We start from the raw sequence: 21609 nt of genomic DNA, 5'->3' as shown, positions 1-21609 counted from the left end.
ATTGATTGGAAGAATGATGTGTGCATGTATAAAATTGAGAAGTCCATTCGATTCAATTCCCAAAATTATGACGTTGACAAGTTAGGTTAAGAAATATTTTTTTTGTTACGTCAAAAAATTAGATAAAAGTAGAATAATTTTGTTTATATTCAATTTCAACCTATCTATTTTATTTTTTATTTTTATTTTAATACAATTTTTTATCTGGTTTAAATTTTTATTTTATTGTTTACTTTCTTATTTCGTATCAATATCTTAATCTCATATTTTATATATATAATAAAATTTAATTTAATAAAAACAAAGAATAACATTTAATTTTGTTTTTTCAGTTTTCTATAGGATGAGCACCAGTTGGTTTGATTCGAATTTAAGGTAAAATTAGAATCAAATCGATTAAAATATAATTGGTTCAATTTGATTTGGATTTATATTTTTTTGTACATGTATCAGAACTAAACCAAACCAATTAAGAACGGATTCGTTCGGTTCGGGTAATTGGGTATCCGATAACTTTAAAATTAAAAAAAAAAAACAAAATTTTATCTTAAAAATTCAACAAGTACAATAAACTTATAACATCAATCGAAATAATCCAAACATATTAAACACTAAATACATTAAAAACTAAATTAATTAAAATCCAAACATATTAATAATAAATAATCATTGTCTAATGGAAATGCCATATATATTTTTTTATGTTTTTTATTTAATTAATATATGATCAGGTTTGCGAGTTAGTTTGAGTTCTGCACCCTCAAAATCGATATCCGAACCAATCACTAACAAAAACCATCGATTTGGTTTGAATTGGATTCAATTACCCATTGATTTCAGATCTAATTTAATTGGTTCGATTTGAATTCAAACGGATAATCGAATACCCGCTACCCGTGCTCACCCTAATTTTCTATCATGGTTTTTAAATTTTTCTATGAGTAGGAATTAATTGAAGTTTTATTAGTGTTCAACTATTCAAAAATATTTATATAATAGCCTAATTTATCTTTAATCATATATATTAGTAATAATAAAGAGATGGAAGCATAGCTTTCGTGGAAAGCATCATCAAAGAGATCCCAAATGTCAACATTCAATTCAATCTAAAATAAGATAAAAAGTCAATGGAGTAATGGAGCTACGTTTGCATCCACATTAGTCAAATTACCTAATATTCAGGCTCTGCAGTGATGGCAGCATTACTAATATGTAATATCGAACCACCCCACCATAACACATTCAATTAACTACTATTTTCCAATTTCATAATATAATAATATCTTAAATAATAAACACAATTTTTATTTTTATTTTTACAGGCACAGAGCACTCATAAGTGTTGGCTGACCTCATTATTCACAAGTTGACATACTATCATATCCAAGCCACCACCCTCCGCCACCTGTCAGTCAACCCTTTGCTTCGTCGCCACTCTCCACTTCATCCAACGGTCATAGTGCCACTCTTTTCCTCATCTTTTTTTTAAAATACCAAAGATTAAGAATTTAATATATGACAATTAATTTATATTTCAATATTTTAACTGAAAAATAATTTTAAGATAAATTATTATATTCAAAATGTTTGAAAAATATTACTTTAAAATGGTATAATTATAAAAAATACAAAATTTGTTGTTTATATTATTTAATATTTGATATTTGAAATTAAATTGATAAATTATTATAATTAAATAAAAAATTTTTAAAATATTATTTTACTTATAAATTAAAATTTTTACTTAAAAATTTTAGTTTTGATTATAATCTATTTTTAAATGTTACCCGAACATAATTATTTTCTTGGCAAAAATCATTTTACAAAAATAAATTATATTTGAATAATTTTCGAACACACTCTTAATTAATAATAACTAATTAACAACTACAAAATTTATTTTCATTACTGTTGTTTAAAAAAAATTAATTATTTTTTTATTTTAAAAAAATTTAAAAATTAATATTTTTATTAAAATTTAACTAATATTTAATTATTAAAAAGTGTATAATTTTATAATATTAAATATAATTTTATATTATTAAAAATATTAATAATAATTAATTAATAACTACAAATTATAAAATATGCGACCTCTATAACACTATTGTTTTTTTATATTCAACTACAAAATTTAGTTATATATAACATCATTCAACGTTAAAAAATGTCTTATAGTAGTAAATTCGCTTTTCCCCCTTTCCCTCCATGTTGACTTTTTCGATCATTACCCAGAATTTATGACTCCAATTAAAACTTCACCCTCCTTCTTTCCACCAAACATAGGAAAACAAACGTGCTGATAAAGCGCGTGTGAAACACGATAGTTACTCATCGCCATTCTCATCCACTTATTCGGGAGCGTGAAGTGAACGCTCAGAGTAACGAGTATTGAGATGCAAAAGCAGGAGTAATAAAACCGGACACAAACCTTTGAGTTCTACTTAAGCTCCCAACCTAGTCAACGCCGCACTCGAAAAATCCGAAACTCATTTCTTTTTTCTATTTATTTTAATAACTTTTTATTTGAAATTTTATTCTGAATAAAACAAAAACCAAAAGAAAATAAGAGAAAGAGAGGAAGAAGAAAACAAGTGCAGTGCGTTTTCTTATTTCCTAAAAAGCCTTATATTCCCAAAAGTCAACGCCTTTCTCTCTCTCTTCTTCACACCTTCTCCCTTCTCTCTCTCTCTCTTTCTTCACCACTTCCTTCTTCTTCTCTCTTGTGTTTTCCTCTCTATCAAGTTCCATAATCCACACCATGAACAACTCTTTGTAGCAACCTTGTAATCTCTCTCTCTCTCTCTCTCTCTCTCTCTCTCTCTCTCTATCTCTCGCTCTATTCTTTTCTTCTTTTTTTGGTATATTGCGATATGGGAAACGGCATAGGGAAGCTGACGGTGTGCTTCACCGGAAGCGGCGGAGGTGGAGGACGCCGCCGCAAGCACGACATATCCATCGTATTAACAGAGCCACTAGACGAGGGTCTGGGACACTCGTTCTGCTATGTTAGGCCCGACCCGACCCGAATATCATCCTCGAAGGTTCACTCGGAAGAAACCACCACTTTCAGAACAATCTCCGGCGCGTCCGTGAGCGCCAACACATCGACGCCACTCTCAACTTCCTTTGTGGATCTCTACTCATACGGTTGCATCGATAGAGCTGCGGCTTTCGAGAGCTCAACCTCTTTCGCCGCGCTTCCTCTTCAACCCATTCCAAAGGGCTTCACCAATTCGGGTCCATTTTCCGGTAACTTAAACGGGTTTCCAGCATCGGGTCCTCTTGAGAGAGGCTTCATGTCAGGCCCGATTGAGCGTGGATTTATGTCGGGCCCAATCGACCGGGCCGGGATCTTCTCCGGCCCGATGGATAGAGACAGTTCCGATCAGTTTCAGAGAAGCTTCTCTCATGGCGGTTTGATTTCGGGTATTGGGATTCGACCCGGAACGAGGAAGACCCGGTGGATTCGGGTGCTGCGGAGGGCGATTTCGAAGACCCTTCGGCAAGGTTCGATCGTGGCTCCGATCAAAGGGGTGGCGCCGGCGGGAAGGGAGCCACCGGAGTGGGTTATTGAGGCGGCGGAGAAGCAGAACGAGAACACGGTTAACAGCGTGAATTTCAGCAGCGAAGGGAGCTTTTTGGAGGACGATGATTCAACGACGGCGGTGATGGAAGGTCACCAGAACGTTCAGTGGTGTCAGGGGAAAGCAGGGGAGGACCGTGTCCACGTGGTGGTGTCGGAGGAACACGGTTGGGTGTTCGTGGGGATCTATGATGGATTCAACGGCCCAGATGCACCTGATTACTTGCTTTCGAATCTGTACAACGCAGTGCACAAGGAGCTCAAGGGTTTGCTTTGGGATGATGGGGTTGATGGGAATTCCAATTTGGGGGTTAAAGATTCGATCTTGACAACTGGGGATGATGATGGCGATGCTTGTGCTGGCTGTGTTGATCAACAGAATAATAATAATATGAATGACGAAGATGGGTCATCTTGTGCTGCAAGTGGTGCTGGGGATTCTAATTTTGATGATCATGGTTTGAAGAGAAAAAAGCGTGGTGGAAATGGAAATGGAAGTGGAAGGAGTTGTAAGAACAAGTACAGAGGCGCTGCAAAGAAATGGGAGGAGAATCAGATGAGGTGGAAGTGCGAGTGGGACAGGGAAAGAGTGGAACTTGATCGGAGATTGAAGGAGCAGCTAACTGGATCCGATGGGTCCATGATGGTGAACCATTCCGATGTGTTGGAAGCTCTGTCACGGGCTCTTAGGAAGACGGAGGAGGCTTTCTTGGACGTGGCGGATAACATGGTGATGGAGAATCCTGAGCTTGCTCTAATGGGGTCTTGTGTTCTTGTGATGTTGATGAAAGGTGAAGATGTTTATGTGATGAATGTTGGAGATAGTAGAGCTGTTCTTGCTCAGAAGGCTGAGCCTGATTACTGGCTTGGCAAGATTAGGCAGGACTTGGAGAGGATCAATGAGGAGACCATGAATGATCTCGAGTCCTGGGATGTCGATCGATCCACCTTGGTCCCTACTCTCACCTCCATTCAGCTCACCAAGGATCACAGCACCAACGTTGATGAGGTAAACTAAATTACTCTGTTTCAGGAGTTCTATGCTTTTCATTTTTGATTCTCATTGGAAAATTGATCTGATCTTGATTCCAGGAAATCCAAAGAATAAGAAAAGAGCACCCGGATGATCCCTTCGCGCTTGTAAATGAGCGCGTCAAGGGATCTCTCAAGGTTACTCGGGCATTTGGTGCCGGATTTCTCAAACAGGTTCGAGTCTATTATACATGCATCTTAAGTCTTAAATCCATAGTTATAACCAAAATTAATCACAAACTAGCTACTTGTTTATGAAATTGTTGTGAATGTTTGCAGCCCAAGTGGAACAATGCATTGTTGGAGATGTTTAGAATAGACTATGTGGGAAGTTGTCCTTACATAAGTTGCATGCCATATCTAAAACACCATAGATTAGGACCAAAGGACAAGTTTTTGATTCTATGTTCAGATGGCTTGTACCAATACTTGTCAAACGAAGAAGCAGTTGCCGAAGTTGAACTTTTCATCACATTGCAACCTGAAGGAGACCCTGCTCAGCATTTGGTTGAGGAAGTCCTATTTCGTGCTGCAAAGAAAGCTGGTATGTACATTAAATCTTCATTTGAGTTTGAGTCCCTCTTAGATAGAATAAAACTTATGCTAGCCATAGTTAATCAAATTCATTGCTTGGATTTCTGATTATATCAAGTTATGATTAGTATGTTTGAATAATAACTGCATTATAGAAACTAGGGTTTCATGATTTTTGGTTTGGTTTATTAAATTTCAGGTTTGGACTTTCACCAATTGCTTGAAATTCCACAAGGTGATAGACGTCGATACCATGATGATGTCTCCATCATTGTTATTTCTTTGGAAGGAAGGATATGGAGATCATGGGTATAATCATAGTCAAAATTTTATATAATATAATATTTAAAAAAAAAAAGAGGAAATGACTCAAATGAGAGAAATTCTGCCTAAGGGTCAAGGCATTACCATTTTGGTGTTTTTACCTTTTTACCCCCCTCATTGCTCACCCTTTTGTAAAATAGCAACTAGGCTATTAGAAACTGGGAGTGTGTCTAGAAGACTAGTTGTACAATTCAACGAGTGATAGGGAGGATTGTAAAGTTATTTAAAAAAAAGAAGCTGGATTTTGTTCATTATAATTAATTACTCACATGAAAATGTAATTTTGTAATAATAAAAAGCCATTCCTTAAAAAAAATCTCTGTAGTCGTGCATAAAGCACTAGAAACACCCTCCATCACTATGTGCAACTCTGGTTGGCAAATCAATATTTTGGAGAATAAAAACATAATCAATAAAAATGGATTGATATATACAATAAGGTCAAGGGTTCATGCGGGTTATGTTTGCCACATTTCAATTTGATGTGATCATCCACTCTTTGCATTATGTCTTCCCAAGCACTCTCTTTTGTCTTGCAACATATTCCTCTCTTTCTTTTCCGTTTCTTACCCAATCAATTATGTTTATTCAAAATTAATTTATCAGAAAATTTATAAAAATCAAATCGAGTTTCACACTATCACTCTAATATTACAATCATACTAAGGGTCGTTTGAAAAGATTTAAAAGTAAAGTTTTTGACTTTTTGACTTATAAAAAGTAGTAGTATTAATGACTGGTGTAATTTTTAAAATTAAATTGCAGACTTTCTAAGAAGTTATTTAGGAGCTTATAGAGAAGTTAAAAAAATAACTTCTCTCATAATACTATTACTTTTTATCACATTTCTATAAAATAAGCATTTTTAAAACTAAAAATCCAAATACAAAATAATTTACTTATAAGTTACTTTTAATATAGTCATTTATTGTTTAAATTATTTTTTTAAAATAATTTAATTAAGTTATTTTTTTAAATTGGACCTAAGTGTATATCAAAATCTATTACTAATATAAAATATAAAATATATATTAAAAATAAATTAAATAATATATAAATACATAGTGATTAATTCTAATATATAGATAATATTTTTGCTAATATTAAAGAGACTAATATATTATAGAACATTTATTTTGAAATAAGATACCCTTTACATAAAGTTTTTTGGTATAAAAAGCAAAAAGTTAATTTAAATTAGTTAAATAATTAATTTATTTGTTCGCTTAAATAAATGTTAAGAGCTGAAATTTTGCTTAAGATAAACAGCAATTCATTAACCACTTAAATCTTTAAATATAATTCATAATAGATTAATTTTTGATCAATTAAAATAAAAAATATTGTAAATTTTTTTTATCAAAGACAAAAGAAAAAAAAGAAACCGTAATAAGATCTGTTGTGCTGAACCCTAATAAGTAATAAACACGTGGTGGAATTTCGTAGTAGACACGCTTTTACATCAAAATCAACTTTGAATTTTATTTTATTTTTGACTTATTTGCCCTATTTCTATAAGCATGTAAGGGTTGACAATGCTTATAAACGTTAAGGTTCAATGAACTGAAATTGGAATAAATATTAGCCAATTCAAGCATCAATTTATTCATTTCATACGAATTCTTGTACCGCACATGTCTTATTGACTGACAACATTCTAATTCGGAAACAGAAACAAATTCAACTTTGTTATAAATTCTAAAGAGGTAAACTTATAGTAATACCAAGCTTATTATTTTATTTTTTCGTTGAATAGCTGGATAAAACGTGAACAATAAGCAGTTATCATTTTTTTGAAGATATCTACTAAAATACGCGATGTTTGTAGACACACGTTGCTGGTGTTTGTACTATGAAATTCATTAAATTTTGAACTACTAGCTACCATATTATATACTGAGAATTAAATGCATAGATGCAGATAAATGATTATATCTGTCACTTTATTGCCATTAAATTCGGCTCCATTTACTTCAGATTCAGTTATACTCATTGTGTTCTCCGTTTTGATATAAACATATCACAACGACACAACCAACTAAATTCCATAATGTTCCCTATGATATAGGGCTTTGACTGGCCCATTTAGATCATCATGTTTCAGCCCAAAACATTAAGTTTGGGTTTATATTCTAATTCAACTTATGGGCTAGCCCGCTAAGTAATAGTGTAGACTTCCATTACTAATTAATTAACAAAGTGAGTGAGTGTGTAATGACAAAAAAAAAAGTGTGTGCATGAGTTTGTAACGTAATGTCCAAGATTAGAGCTTGTTCAATCTAATATCAAAGAAAAAAAGAGACTGTCCAATCTAATTAAGTTGGGTTGGGTTAGTAGTCAGCTAATTAGTACGCTTAAACAAATATCGAAAATTTGAATCCTGCTCTGTGCATATAACAATCCATTCGCAAGCGACAAATCTTTGAATAAAGGTCAGTATAATAAAAAAAGTGGGTTTTAATTTCTAAGGTGTAAAATAAGATATTAATTGAAGTGAATGATAGTGCTATATTTTTGAGGTAGATAAAGTTGAAAGAGACGATGCTTCTACAAGGGCAATCATGTATATATAAGCATTGTTAATGTTGGGGCGAAATTTCTTATGTATCTGTTTGATTGTGACTTCCATTCTTGGAATGCTTTCTCTGCAGATTCGTCAGTTACACTTACACCGTACATTGTCGAGGGTGACATACATAGCTTCAATTCAATTTCTTTAAAGTTTCGTTATTTACATGAAAACTATTTAAACCAGAAAAAGGCAATTATACATCAACATGATTACACGAACATGAACTATACTAGTATACTCTATCATTGAAGTTAATTTTGTGGATCTTAAAAAAAATAAATAGTTTTGACTTCTGATCATGTTTTTAAATAGATATTTACCACCTACATCTTTCCATTTTTTAAAAATTCAAAAAAGGTTAAATATTTTCATTTTTCTTTTTTCTTTTCATACTATCACTTTTTTTTCTCTTGGTAGTTAGCCGAATTAGTTTAATTCATTTTAAAGTTAGTTTCAAATAAAATTGAGACCCATAAAATTTTAACCTAACATTTTTTAGTAGGCTGAGAATTGCTATAATTATTAGTAATATCTAATCTAATTTTCTTTTGGTTCAATAAGGTTACTGAACATTATTGACATAGTCGTCCAAAATATGTTAGGCTCAACCTCACCCATAACATAACATGCTCTTATAGTCTTATGTCTAGAAGGAGTGAGAAAGATACTAGTTATAGAATAATCAATAATCATAGGTCATAATTTTATTTATATATGTATAATAAAAATAAAATATAAATAACTAATTTTAAAATTCAAAAAAGACATACAATAGTCCAATTAAAGTGTTAATTTGATAAAAGTTGACTCCACAAAATACTATGTGCCTATGTTAATCAACATTTACAATGTCAAAAATATTAAAAAAGAAAAATTAAAATTGTCCTCTAAAAACGGCAATTTAAACTAAACAAAACAAATTATTTCTGATTTTCATATACAAATTATAAAATTCTCTATTCTAAAATCCATTTCCCCATTTCAAATGTCACTCACATATTGTTTCTTTAATTCAACCTACTCTTCAAAGTTGAATTGTTCTTCTTCATAGACCATGAAGCCTCCCAAATTCACTTCAATAAATTAAAGAAATGAAATAGGATTATGGTTTTGGTGTGTTTTAATAATGGGATAGGATTAGTTGTGACTTGTGATCTCAGCTCTTAAGTCCCATTCAAATCAAAAGTAAGAACTTTGGACTTTACATATTTCCATTCTGTACAGCAACAGCAAAATGGGTACCCCTTCGTTCCATGAATTCAAAAAGCAAGCTTCTTTCTTCCTCAAGGAGAAGATCAAGAGTGCTAGATTAGCTCTCACAGATGTCACCCCTGCAGAACTGTAAGTAAAGCTTGCAACTTTCTCCGACCCCATCATAAAAAGTTTATATTTTTTTTTTATGTTTCATTCTGTTTCATAACTATAAGCAAAGGTAGGTATTAGAAGGGGTGGTTTATTGTGCCTATGAGATTCATGTCGGTTATGTGTGTATGAGAGTGTGATTTTTTGGCATGAGTGGGTGATATTTTAGGTGCTATATGTTTGGTGGATGGATCATGTAATCTTGTTGTTAGTGAATTTTGGATTAGGGAGATCAATTATCTTTGATGGCTATGCCTAAAGAGATTAATTAATTGATTATAAACCATCTCATGAATTATCGAAAAAACAGGTTATTAGATATTTAGATTTGTGATTTATTGCGTCATTGTGTGTACGGTCTTTTACAATTTTCAGGATGACAGAAGAAGCAACAACAGGAAATCCATGGGCCCCAGATATCCCAACACTAAGATCAATTTCAAGGGCTGCTTTTGAGGTAGATGATTATTGGAGGATTGTGGAGATTCTGCACAAAAGGTGAATATATTAGTAGGTCCCTTTTTTTTTTTCCTTAGCATGTTTTTGTCACTTTTATGTTAATAATTAATCAAACATATCATGGATTATTAAATGACATAGTATAAATAATTACAAATCAGGTTTCTGAAATTTGATAAGAAGAATTGGAGGGCATCTTACAATTCTCTGATTGTGCTTGAGCACCTCTTGACTCATGGACCAGAAAGTGCGAAAGATGAATTTCAGTGTGACAAAGATGTTATTAGACAGCTGAAAAGCTTTCAATATGTTGATGACAAAGGGTTTGTTTGATTTGAATTTAAAAATTATTTTTCAAAACTATGGCCATGAATTTTCTTATTGTTTAGCACTACAAGATCATTGATATATTTTGAGTACTTGCAGGTTCAACTGGGGCTTGAATGTGAGGAAGAAATCTGAGAGGATAATCACACTTCTAGAAGAAGCAACTCTTCTCAAGGAAGAGAGGAACCGTGCTAGGAGGTTATCAAGAGGAATTCAAGGTTTTGGTAGTTTCTGTCAAAGGTCAACAACAAAAACTCCAGCACAAGGTATTTTAAGAGAGAAATCAATGCCAACCACATTAGGAAGAAGCAACTCTGAATCCAACAACCTTGAACATGAGGAGACCCATTTCTCTAGTTCAAATAATGGTGTGGAAACCAAGAGCTACCATGATGATATTGGCAACAATGAAATGGTTCTGAAATCTGAAACAAGTTCCAAAGAGAACAGGGAACCAAGCAAGGATGAGTTCCATCTATGGAACCTTTCCAAAGGGGAGTCAAATCCACTTTTGGATGGTGGAAAAGAGGATTCAAGACTTGGGAGGTTCATGGAAGATAATGATGATGACCACCCTTTCAATTCAACATCAGAAATGCATGCCAGTTCCTCATTGCTTTCTGCTAGAGATGGGATACTACAAGGGTGTTGATGCAATTGGAAGGTTTGGAATTGGGCTAAACAACTTGTTTCCAAATGTTGAATTTTCCATGCACGAACGTTTAATGGTACATGAACTCATGTATGTGACTTATATTTTGTTTTTTCTCTTTTGTTTTTTTCTCCCTACAACTTTGCCTTAGTAGTTACGGTTAATTACTAAACTATGAAGAGAGAGATTTGAATGTATATATGTTTCTTTTTAGATTTGACATAACTAGGAGAGAGATCCTCCCCTTGTCTAGCCATCTGTTTATGGTGGTCTCATGCAATTTGAATATTTGACATATCCCACAATCTTCTAAGTTAGAAAAAGTGGTTTCCAATCAACTTTGTTTTTTTGGTCTCATAAATTGGTCAAATTATGGCAGCCGAATGGTATGATCAAATAAAGTTCTTAAAGGAACAAACTCTAAAATTTAAATTCATGTAATTTAATCTAAGTTTTTGTATTTCCTTACATGCTACCAGATTTCATGAAGATAGGCATTAGAACAACGAGGTAATTGTGCTTTACTTCTTAATCCATAGGTTATGTACACTTTAGTCTCCATTTTAAAAAGTTCAGACCAATTCTAGTTTACATGTTTTTGAAATGTGAAAACTAAATTACACAATAGAGGGTAAAATTCAATTATCCCCAGAAAAAAAGTAATATGCTTGATATTTCACTATTTCAATGATTCATGGATACAATAAGATTACAAATATCTAGACTCATCTCCATACTAAATCCTATAATTATTCTAGTTGCAACTTGGGATCTACAAAATAAAAGCTAACACAAGAAAGCAGCCAGCCCTATAACTCTAAAAGCTCAACAATGATTGCTTTAAAGTAAGCACAGGGGGCAACTACAGAAATATACGGAGATATTTACATCAATGAATTAATGAAGCTTCAGGGTTTGCAAAGCCATTCTTGGATAGCAAGTCGAAGTGCATGATTGGGAGTAAGATACAGATGATTCAGTTTCAGATTGGTCATGGGAGAAGTTTCATGTCCATTTTCCAGCCATTCAGTTATGGCATCCCTTTCATAAGTAAATCCATCTGCTGCAACTTGGGGATCATGCATTATTTCCTGACGAAGGTGTTTAATAAAAATTAGCCACATATATTGCAATCACTATCTTCATCTTGTAAAAATAAAATGAAACTTTTCTTCAAAGTTCAAATTAAGAAAACTTGAGTATGGATTAGCACTTGATTCATAAGCCCTTTAAAAGACATGCGCACTTCATCCATGTCATTGAATCATGTTAGTAATGAAACTGACATAACAGAAAAGAACATGTACCTGAAGGATTGGGCACAGGAAAAATGACGGCACAGGTCGCTCTTCCGAAACATGTAACTGCTCCAGTTCTCTCACCAGAGACGGTGTTAACTCTGGTCTGTCTCTACTATATTGTTGGCAGCACTGTAATCCGAGGTCAGCCAATCGTGTTGCCACAGCCAAAGGCCATTCGCCAACCGAAGAATCTAAAATTGAGGACAATCGTCCATATGTAACGGCTTTCTGTACTTCACCAACTAATCCAACTGGAGTCCGACCAGTCAAGAGTTGCAAAATAATGAGGCCAAAGGAGTATATGTCAGACTTTGGTGTTAGTCCAGTTCTCTGAAACTCTGGATCTGTATATGTGAAAGAACCCCTTGGCTCAGTTTCCAAGCCAAAACTAGGAAGATAGAGAGAATCTTCTGTCACCAATCTGCTGAACCCAAATTCACAAATCTTGCAACTAAGTGCAGAATCAAGAAGTATGATGTCAAGATTCAGATCACCATGAATAATAGTTTCCGGTTTGGAAGAATGTAAAAAGCAGATAGCACTAGCAATTTCAGCAATCCATCGTGTTCGGATATTCCATGTTAAAGGGGAAATGTTGCTCCTTCTTAGAAGGCTGTCTTGAATACTTCCATTGGGCAAGTACTCATATACAAGTGACCAGGCTTCAGGGCAAACACCAAGCAAAGTCAACAGATGAGGGTGCTGAAAACTACCAAGAACTTGAACCTAGCCACAAAGCATTAGTTTGATCAAACAAACAAATCGTCTCAGAGAAGAATATAACTAAAGAAAAGAAAGAAGGTTTAAAAACCAATACGAACAGTTATTTATTTCCAGAGTTGAGTTTTCAGAAAATCCAGAGTTACCACAGTTTGTATACATACCAAACTGGGTAATCCACTCATCAATTGTTTGATACCAAGGACATTGTTGGTTTGCACGGATCATGGCTTTTCAGCTAAAACCATCTAAAGCATCCAAAGTTATGCCAACGATATATATATAATTCCAGGGTTGCAATTAGAGCAGCTTAAGCACTTGTAAGACAAACTAGCACGTTACCAAGCCCTATTACTTATTTATATTTAGAGGATTGTTCAGGAGATGAATTATGGTTGTCCTATAGTGTAGCACATCAAAAAACCAAAGGCCATTTTGGTGAACTAACCTCTTGGTGAAACTGTGAAGGTGCTTGCAAATTGTGAGAATGGAGCTTTCTTATAGCAACTGTCCTACCCAACATTTCTCCCTTATAAATAGCGCCATATCCACCCTCCTTAATTTTAAAGCTTTCAGAAAAATTGCATGTGGCATTTTGAATATCCAATAATGAAAATTCTGCTATCTCAGGTAACTCCTCAGCAAATCCTACAACTCCATTACAATGAGCAACTCCAACTTGCCCACGGCTTTTCCACCGGTCCAGCCAGCGGATGGCTTCCATTTTCTGTCGCCTGATCTGCTGTTTTTCGTGCCAGAGTGTGGAGATGGATGCTTGAATTAGTGATAGTTCATCTTCAGCAGCATCTCGCCTATGGTCTGTTTCCTGCACACAACTGTTTAGGATGGCAATACTTCTCATGGTTCTTTGTAACTCACTACCAATTTCTTCATTCTCATCCAAGAGCTTTTGTTGATCCTTTACTGTGGTTCTCAACTCATCCTCTGCCTCTTGTCTGAGCTTTACTTCCTGTGCATGAGCAGATTCAAACAAATTGACCTGAAGAAAAAACATACAACCCAAGTTGGAACAAACACCATGATGAAACTCTAAATCTATCTATTTAATATTATCACTTGTCAATAATTTGAAGATATGCAGCTAAATCACATAATATGGTGTCAAGAAATTTCTGAACAATACATTTTTAGTGTCACAGTTCTGACAAGTTTCGGAAACATGTACATAGGATCCCAGTAATTTGTCAAACTTCATTTAGCACTATATTTCATCCCTGACCCTCACAGCAGGCAAGATTGTGTTTGGCTACATTCCTTACAAGTTACAACAAACACAAAGTGAAAAAATAAAAGCACAAAAACAAAAAAAAACTTTTGCTACACAACTCTGAATCAATCATTAAGTTATCCTTACCTTCCTTATGGCCTCAGTGGCTTCAGCTTCCAACTTCAATAGCTCAACAAAAGACTCATCTGCTGCTTCATCAGCTTCTTGTTTGACTTCAACAAGTTGACTATTAACTCTTTCTTCTTCAGCCTCTAAATGAGTATCTGAAGAACTCTCAGCAGAATTTTGGGGCAATGGACCGCTGGATGTAGTTGATTCGGCGGCAAAAGTGCCTTCTGTTTCAATTGTTTCACACGGTGATAAAGAACAAGGTTTTTCAGAAGCTTCTCTTGTCCAAATATGTTTACCTCTATAGATAAACCATATTTTACAGAAGGAGGGTGCATTTTTGGCAGCATAATTTGCTTTCCTGGAATTCCTTTTGACTTTCATCCAACTGCAGTTTTCCATTATGGTTTTGTAAGAGGAAAGGTTATTCATTCATCCCTCCAATGAAAGAAAAAGGGAACCAAAAAAAGAAATGGAAACAAGCAGATACTATGCTTCTAGCTATTAGTTGTAAGTCTCTAGAGCAAATAAAGAGATGGAAGGGAAGAAAAAGGAAAAGAAAATTCTCAGACAGTTTCCATAGAATATTGAGATTCAACAGCAAGTTAGCTGACAATCAAAGCATTACTTACCCTTCGGGTATTGCTCCAATAACAAGCCTCCTAATATTATGCCCTACAACCAAATCAACAATCCCTTTCTGGACCTGATCAGCTTCCGTCATCATAAAGCTTGCCTTAACCTGGGAAAGAAAGTTACACGAAGACCGTCGATAATGGATCTCTTTCCCACAGCTTGCATATCACATATTTGTCTAAAACGAACATTTTAACAACACATACATAGAAGGCAGTTATAATCATTCACATATTCTGCAGCTACAATACATAAAACAGAATGGCAGCCAATAAGATTTGATAGGTCTTTCTCAATATGATTGATTCCTGAGCCACATTTCCCAGGCGGCAAAAATAGTTCTCCTTTAGAAATATAACTAAGAAAAAAAATCACCATAATAATGTAAATGAACAAGCAGAAATCAGCATGAAAAGAATACCTTAGCTGCACGGCAAATTCTCAGGTAATTGTCCAAAAGCCTCATGGCCTGTTCTTTTTCCTCTCTTCTAAAAGCAGAGACCACTTCAGGATTAGCTTGAGATGCTGGTAACTTCCCTACTGCTCAAAGATACCAACTTTAAATCAATCAAATTCATGGGATACCACCAGAATTTAAAAGCAATCAAGATACTCAATTATATTTGGAAGGAAAACAGCTCAATATTTCCTTCTTTTTTTCAAATAAGACAAACTTATGACCCTAATCCAATAACCACCGAAATATAAACAGTAACAAAGAAACTCAACTTCTATGTCAAAATTAAATTAAAAAAAAAAGGAATTTTAGGGTAGAGGGGAATTACATAGTGTAGGGATGAAAGGAGAAGGTTGATGAACATGAAGCAAAAGAATGTGTGGGTTGGTGAAGTTTGAGAAAGCCCATTGAAGCAAAGTGGCACCTTTTCCCACCGACTTGCCAACTGCCACGTGCACCTTGTCCTCTTCAGCGGCGGCTTCAGGAGGGGTTGCCAGCGCGTGGAACTCAATGCGCGAGCTCGTGGAGGGAGGAGGAGAGTAGCGGTGGAGGGCGTCTGCTGCGAGTGGCGGGTCGTGGTGGTGAGGAGGAAGAGGGTGCAAGAGCTCCATTATTGGATTTGGAGGAAGAAGAAGGAGAAAGAGAAATGAAGATTGAACATTTAATTTAGATGAGAGGTGGTGGTGGTTGAAGAGAAGAGAAAGGCTTGACTTTTACACTGACTCGATGGCGTTGGCGTTGGCGTTGGCGTTGGCGTTGGCTTTAGCGTGTGGTGTGAATGTGATTTGCGAAGAAAGAGAGAGAAAGAGAAAGAGCGAGAGAAAGAGGAAGGAAAATGAGACAAAATGGCTCAACTCATCAGCATGCACCTAAGCTCATTGATAGAGTAGAAAACTAAAAATTTAATATTATTATTTTTTATTTTATCATTTTATAAATCTACTTTTTTTAGGAGTTTTTTTCCATAAAATATAATAAAACTGTAAATTTAGTAATTTTTCTAAGGGAAATAATAATAATAACGTACCAACGAGATCAAGGATAAAATGTGCATTGGCTTCACTAGTATTTTAGGCTTTAGCAATATATTTTCTTCATTTTATACAATTTTTTTATATAGATAAACTTTATTAATGTCATTGACTCATTGTATTTCTACTTTTGTTATTTTACCATCTATAAAAATTAGATTGCCATGATTGTTTTTCCTTTATTTCAAAACCAACCCCATATTTGTGGAGAAAATCCTAAATTTATGGTAGGTAATGGAGTCGACAGTGAGTTTTGTCTTACTTGCATTAAAGTAATAAATATATATAAGTTATTGTTACTCTATCCAGAATTATGTAAATACTTTGTAAAAAATTGTTGATTTAAAGTTACCTAAAACTTATTGAAATGAAATAAAACTCGTAAGTTTTACGTGAATTAATTAAAATAATATGAGACCGATACGTGACTTTGTGCTTTGGTAGGTCCATTTTCATATTTTCCAATCCTAGTAAAGTATAGCATAAATAACGAATATTCGAGAAAAAGAAAATGTAGCAAAAAATTATGTTGTATAGTAAAGAATGAATTGTTCAACAATGGCGTTGATTTATAATGAAAGATGAACCATGTGTTCAACAATGAGAAACAACAAAAAGAAAGCAAATGAAAGAATTATTTTTGTTCCAAGGTAGAAAGAAAAGGTTGCAGCATTTAGAAGCATTTCCTATGCACAATTGAAGGACCAGCTTCGTCGTACTCAGCCTTGGCAATCCACATCTGCATTTGAATGAATTAGTTAGTGTGATATATAGAATGAATGAATAATGATAGAATAATAAGCAAGCATGCAAAGAATGTAAAATGACCTGTTGGAAAGTGCTGAGAGAAGCCAAGATGGAACCACCAATCCAGACAGAGTATTTCCTCTCCGGGGGAGCAACCACCTTGATCTTCATGCTGCTGGGAGCCAAAGCAGAGATTTCCTTGCTCATTCTATCAGCAATACCAGGGAACATGGTGGTACCACCACTCAGAACAATGTTTCCGTACAAGTCCTTCCTAATATCCACGTCACACTTCATGATTGAATTGTATGTGGTTTCATGAATACCCGCAGCTTCCATTCCAATCATGGAAGGCTGGAAGAGCACCTCAGGACAACGGAAACGCTCGGCGCCAATGGTGATCACCTGTCCATCGGGAAGCTCGTAGGTCTTCTCAATGGCGGAGCTAGTTTTGGCAGCTTCAAGCTCCTGCTCGTAGTCTAGTGCAATGTAAGCCAACTTCTCCTTCACGTCCCTCACGATTTCACGCTCTGCTGACGTCGTGAAAGAGTAGCCACGCTCCGTCAGGATCTTCATCAAAGCATCGGTGAGATCGCGGCCGGCCAGGTCAAGACGGAGGATGGCGTGGGGAAGGGCATAGCCTTCGTAGATCGGGACAGTGTGACTGACGCCATCACCGGAGTCGAGAACGATACCGGTTGTACGGCCACTTGCATAAAGAGAGAGGACAGCCTGGATGGCAACGTACATGGCGGGTGCGTTGAAAGTCTCGAACATGATTTGAGTCATCTTCTCACGATTCGCCTTTGGATTGAGAGGAGCTTCCGTGAGCAGAATAGGGTGCTCCTCCGGAGCCACACGGAGCTCGTTGTAGAAGGTGTGATGCCAGATCTTCTCCATGTCATCCCAGTTGTTAACAATGCCATGCTCAATGGGATACTTGAGAGTCAAAATACCTCTCTTTGACTGAGCTTCGTCACCGACATACGCGTCTTTCTGCCCCATCCCTACCATCACTCCCGTGTGCCTTGGACGCCCTACGATGCTCGGAAACACTGCCCTTGGTGCATCGTCTCCGGCAAATCCAGCCTTCACCATTCCAGTTCCATTATCGCAGACGAGTGGCTGAATATCCTCACCGTCTGCCATTTTCTTTCAAGATCTGCAATCAACAATCAAAATTAGAAACAAATTCAAATTCAAATTCAAAATTATTAACACAGAAGATGGAATTTACCGGAAGAAGAAGATGGAAGTTAGGTCTCAGGTGGCCGCCCGCCCTGGGTTTCAAACACAGACAGAGACAGACGAAGCACGAGTTCGTATCAACGAAATCAAGCGCTTATTATTCACATCTCCCCCACCTTCTATATTCAATTCCTCCCGACACGTGTCCCGTTTTCCATTCCCTTTGCCGCCCTATTTTTTTGCATCACCATACATACGTCGGGTCAAACTATACACCCCATCCATTCCTATTCTTGGCCCAATTTCTTTGGTCAACGCTCCTTTTTTCCTTATTGGGCCTAATTTTTTGCTTTCTTATTTGGACCCCCGCAACACTTGAATATTTTCCACCAAAATAAAATAAGCTATCATCCCTGTCAACACGCCACTCCTCCCTTTCATATTATTTCTCTTTTCTTTTTTAATAAATTAATTCTGGTTTTCTAATTTCAAAAGATTACTAATTCTGGAATTAATAGAGAAAAAGTAATAGTAAAAATAATTCTATTTTTCTTTTCTGATTTTTAATCCTTTTAATAGAAATTAAGTATTTTCTTAAACATTGTGTATAAGTAAAAAAAATAATATAAAACGGAAAGACTAGTATATAGTATAGTGATATGTTTTAGAATATTGCATTTTATATGAACTTGAATGTATTTGATTTCATAACAAGGAACAAAAGGGGAATTAAGGAGTTGAAATTTTTGAAAAGTTGAGAAGGAGGTCGATATATATTTGATGATTTGTTGGGCATGGGCACTTGGTAAACTAGGATGGGTTGCAAAATCATTAGGCATGACCATATGGGGGTACAACGCAATTATGTTACTCGGGAATCATTTTTGATAATCTTTTTTCACTTTCATGATACATAATTTCCCCTAGCTTTCTGATATTATGACACCTTTTCTTTTTCCTTTCCTATTTGGTAATTCTTGCCTTAGGTAATAGATTGAAATTTGGCCCCTCTCATTATTTAATTAGTAAAAGAGCACCGAAATTTGCCACTTCGACGGAATGGAATGTTTTTTTTTTTTTTTTAATGAAAGTGATTAATATGTATTCTTAATGTTGAGCTAAAATAGACCATTTTGTTTTTCCAAATTTCATTTAAAGATATACTGCTACTCAATAAATTATTATATATACAAAATAAAATTTAAATTGTGAGACTTTATTCAAGCAAACGAATGAAATAATTAATCGGCTAACCAAATTTATTTGCCAATTTGACAAATAATAAACATTGAAGAATAAGAGTTAATACCAAAGGAAAGGGAAAAAAAATCATAAAAGGTCCTTGACAATTATCTTAAAAGACAACGAAATTTTAAAAAAAAATTAATTCGACTCCTAAGCTTTATTTTTATAGGACTAATTAGCTTTTCTACAAAAAAAAAAATAAATATTTTTTTGATATAAGAACTAATCAATCCTAAAAAAAATCAGAAACCGAATTGAATATTTTTTTTTTTTTGGAGATCTTGTAATCCTATCAAGGTAATTATGAGGAATCAGATAGTTCACTCCCAAAGGAAAAGGTTAATTATTATCATGCAGTCACAAATTAATTATTATAGTCAGTTTTAGGAAAATGCTATAATAGAGCTTTATATTAATATTTATTATACCATAATGTCATCCCAAATTTAGGGTTCATAGAACTAAAATAGTTACATAATATATATCATGATTGTGATCGTTACCTTTAATTAGGTGCATTGTACACACAAATCATTTTGTAGATGTGATGAAACCCAAGCAACCCATACACACATGGGTCCTCCACTACTACTCTATCTTGACTACCAAAGGAAAGGATCCAAGTAGCTAAATTACAAATTAGACAAAACACATGTGGCCGTATCCCCGTTTATGTTTTCTTATCACTCACTTTATTTGTTCCTCATCGATCATTAAAATTAGTATCCCCCCAAAAAACGAAACTTACCTAATCTCTTAACTTCCCTTGATGATGTTTCACATTCAAGTTTAGGGAATCCTAAGTTCAAGTGCCTCCCCAATTTTATATATCTACATTGAAAATGGCCGGCAGTAGGTCCCTTTTTTTTGGGGGTGAAATTCACCTGCTAAAACCGTTCGATACAACCAAGGCATACTTACTAATTAATGATTGCTATTTAATATTAATGCTGGAATAATCAACAGTTTTTTTGTTGCATCTATATTACATTCTAATTAATTAATATATACAGTTTTTCCAACCATTTAAATAACATTAATCATAATTAATAATTTACATTGAACATCATTAATAAGTAAGATATGGCTCTTCACAGGAATAACGGTGCAAAACTACAAGCACGGTTTTAAGTTTTAACATCAACATTCAACAGGGTGCACATATGTATACAATGTATAATTCAACTGATGATGATTTGACGTTTGCTATCATTGTCAACCATTGTATTCAGCAATTTTTTAAACATGAAGGAATGTAACATTGAATTGTTTTCTCTCTCTCTTGGTGGTCTTTCCTATACAATTGAAATTCAGTAATCAGGCAACCCTACCTCCCCTTTTTTTTTTTTTTTTACAAAGTTGAGAATGAGATTTAAACTTATAATTTTTAAGTGAGTATAAATATTATGTCATTTGAGATATAATTTATTCCGGTCCGGCTCCGAACAGTTTAGGAACTAATTTGTTGTGATTTCATCAGGTTTAGAGACGGGTAAGGGTATTAAAAATAGACTCTGTCATTGTTTCGGATCGGGTCGGGTCGGGTCCATACTATGGCTCGTGTCGTTCAAATTCGGCCCGGTGGCCCGGTCATTATACACAATTAATATTTTGTGTTATTAGTTATTATAAGACTATAAGTTAATATTTTATGTTTAAAATGCATAAGATTTTAGACTAATGCATAATATTGTGTTATTTGTATTGATTTAAATATTTAATGTTATTATACAATATTAGTATTGATTATGGTTATGCTTTAATTTTAGAGAAGAGTTGGTTCTTGTTATATTTTTTTAAGTGAATTTTACCATGTCAAATAATAGTTTGAGCCTTGGAAATTTGGATATTTTCACATACTAGCTTATAAGAAGGTATCAAGGTAATGTAATGTTAACGGCCCGATTTTCACCTGATTTTTACCCAGTATAATCGTAGCCTAAAAGTGTATAGGTTTCATCGGGTCTAAGGCCGAGTTCGGGTCCTAATAAATATGTCTGGTATATATTTTGGGTCGGATCTGGGTCATATCAAACCCGGTTTCACCCGACCCATGCACACCCTTAATAAATTTAAGCT

The 21609-nt window shown here is 34.7% G+C and overlaps 4 protein-coding genes across 4 annotated transcripts; 2 read left to right on the top strand and 2 right to left on the bottom strand.

Annotated features, from left to right (window-relative positions):
- Positions 1 to 2536: 2536 nt before the first annotated feature.
- Positions 2537 to 5792, top strand: LOC112787728 (probable protein phosphatase 2C 4). The gene is made up of 4 exons (XM_025830388.2): positions 2537 to 4595; positions 4679 to 4792; positions 4898 to 5162; positions 5352 to 5792. Exons 1-4 carry the CDS (start codon positions 2874 to 2876, stop codon positions 5465 to 5467), a joined length of 2217 nt encoding a protein of 738 aa, XP_025686173.1. The 5' UTR covers positions 2537 to 2873; the 3' UTR covers positions 5468 to 5792.
- Positions 5793 to 8814: 3022 nt separating this feature from the next.
- Positions 8815 to 11145, top strand: LOC112787712 (ENTH domain-containing protein C794.11c). The gene is made up of 4 exons (XM_025830387.2): positions 8815 to 9389; positions 9786 to 9908; positions 10031 to 10192; positions 10296 to 11145. Exons 1-4 carry the CDS (start codon positions 9283 to 9285, stop codon positions 10846 to 10848), a joined length of 945 nt encoding a protein of 314 aa, XP_025686172.1. The 5' UTR covers positions 8815 to 9282; the 3' UTR covers positions 10849 to 11145.
- Positions 11146 to 11490: 345 nt separating this feature from the next.
- Positions 11491 to 16196, bottom strand: LOC112787696 (U-box domain-containing protein 33). The gene is made up of 7 exons (XM_025830386.2): positions 15648 to 16196; positions 15284 to 15402; positions 14859 to 14968; positions 14245 to 14614; positions 13318 to 13869; positions 12156 to 12875; positions 11491 to 11939 (listed from the first exon to the last, which is right to left on the bottom strand). The coding sequence occupies exons 1-7, from the start codon at positions 15928 to 15930 to the stop codon at positions 11757 to 11759; spliced, it is 2337 nt and encodes a 778-aa protein (XP_025686171.1). The 5' UTR covers positions 15931 to 16196; the 3' UTR covers positions 11491 to 11756.
- Positions 16197 to 16864: 668 nt separating this feature from the next.
- LOC112787680 (actin) lies at positions 16865 to 18531 on the bottom strand. Its single transcript, XM_025830384.3, has 3 exons — positions 18335 to 18531; positions 17179 to 18259; positions 16865 to 17089 (listed from the first exon to the last, which is right to left on the bottom strand). Exons 2-3 carry the CDS (start codon positions 18244 to 18246, stop codon positions 17024 to 17026), a joined length of 1134 nt encoding a protein of 377 aa, XP_025686169.1. The 5' UTR covers positions 18247 to 18259; positions 18335 to 18531; the 3' UTR covers positions 16865 to 17023.
- Positions 18532 to 21609: the final 3078 nt, after the last annotated feature.

Source organism: Arachis hypogaea, chromosome 3 (genome assembly GCF_003086295.3).
Source record: "Arachis hypogaea cultivar Tifrunner chromosome 3, arahy.Tifrunner.gnm2.J5K5, whole genome shotgun sequence".
NCBI classification, from domain to species: Eukaryota; Viridiplantae; Streptophyta; class Magnoliopsida; order Fabales; family Fabaceae; genus Arachis; species Arachis hypogaea.
The sequence above is the reverse complement of the archived record's forward strand: the minus strand, read 5'-3'. Positions and strand labels throughout refer to the sequence as shown.

What these genes read in the sequence shown, in the direction of transcription:
- LOC112787680 (XM_025830384.3), bottom strand. Translation starts at nt 18,246, where the DNA reads ATGGCAGACGGTGAGGATATTCAGCCACTCGTCTGCGATAATGGAACT. An exon ending in CTCTCAGCACTTTCCAACAG is followed by an intron (nt 17,090 to 17,178) that starts GTCATTTTACAT and finishes ATTCAAATGCAG; the next exon opens with ATGTGGATTGCCAAGGCTGA.
- LOC112787712 (XM_025830387.2), top strand. Translation starts at nt 9,283, where the DNA reads ATGGGTACCCCTTCGTTCCATGAATTCAAAAAGCAAGCTTCTTTCTTC. An exon ending in GATGTCACCCCTGCAGAACT is followed by an intron (nt 9,390 to 9,785) that starts GTAAGTAAAGCT and finishes TACAATTTTCAG; the next exon opens with GATGACAGAAGAAGCAACAA. An exon ending in CAATATGTTGATGACAAAGG is followed by an intron (nt 10,193 to 10,295) that starts GTTTGTTTGATT and finishes GAGTACTTGCAG; the next exon opens with GTTCAACTGGGGCTTGAATG.
- LOC112787728 (XM_025830388.2), top strand. Translation starts at nt 2,874, where the DNA reads ATGGGAAACGGCATAGGGAAGCTGACGGTGTGCTTCACCGGAAGCGGC. An exon ending in ACAGCACCAACGTTGATGAG is followed by an intron (nt 4,596 to 4,678) that starts GTAAACTAAATT and finishes TCTTGATTCCAG; the next exon opens with GAAATCCAAAGAATAAGAAA. An exon ending in GTGCCGGATTTCTCAAACAG is followed by an intron (nt 4,793 to 4,897) that starts GTTCGAGTCTAT and finishes GAATGTTTGCAG; the next exon opens with CCCAAGTGGAACAATGCATT.
- LOC112787696 (XM_025830386.2), bottom strand. Translation starts at nt 15,930, where the DNA reads ATGGAGCTCTTGCACCCTCTTCCTCCTCACCACCACGACCCGCCACTC. An exon ending in TCCTTTCATCCCTACACTAT is followed by an intron (nt 15,403 to 15,647) that starts GTAATTCCCCTC and finishes ATCTTTGAGCAG; the next exon opens with TAGGGAAGTTACCAGCATCT. An exon ending in GAATTTGCCGTGCAGCTAAG is followed by an intron (nt 14,969 to 15,283) that starts GTATTCTTTTCA and finishes TTTCTTTCCCAG; the next exon opens with GTTAAGGCAAGCTTTATGAT.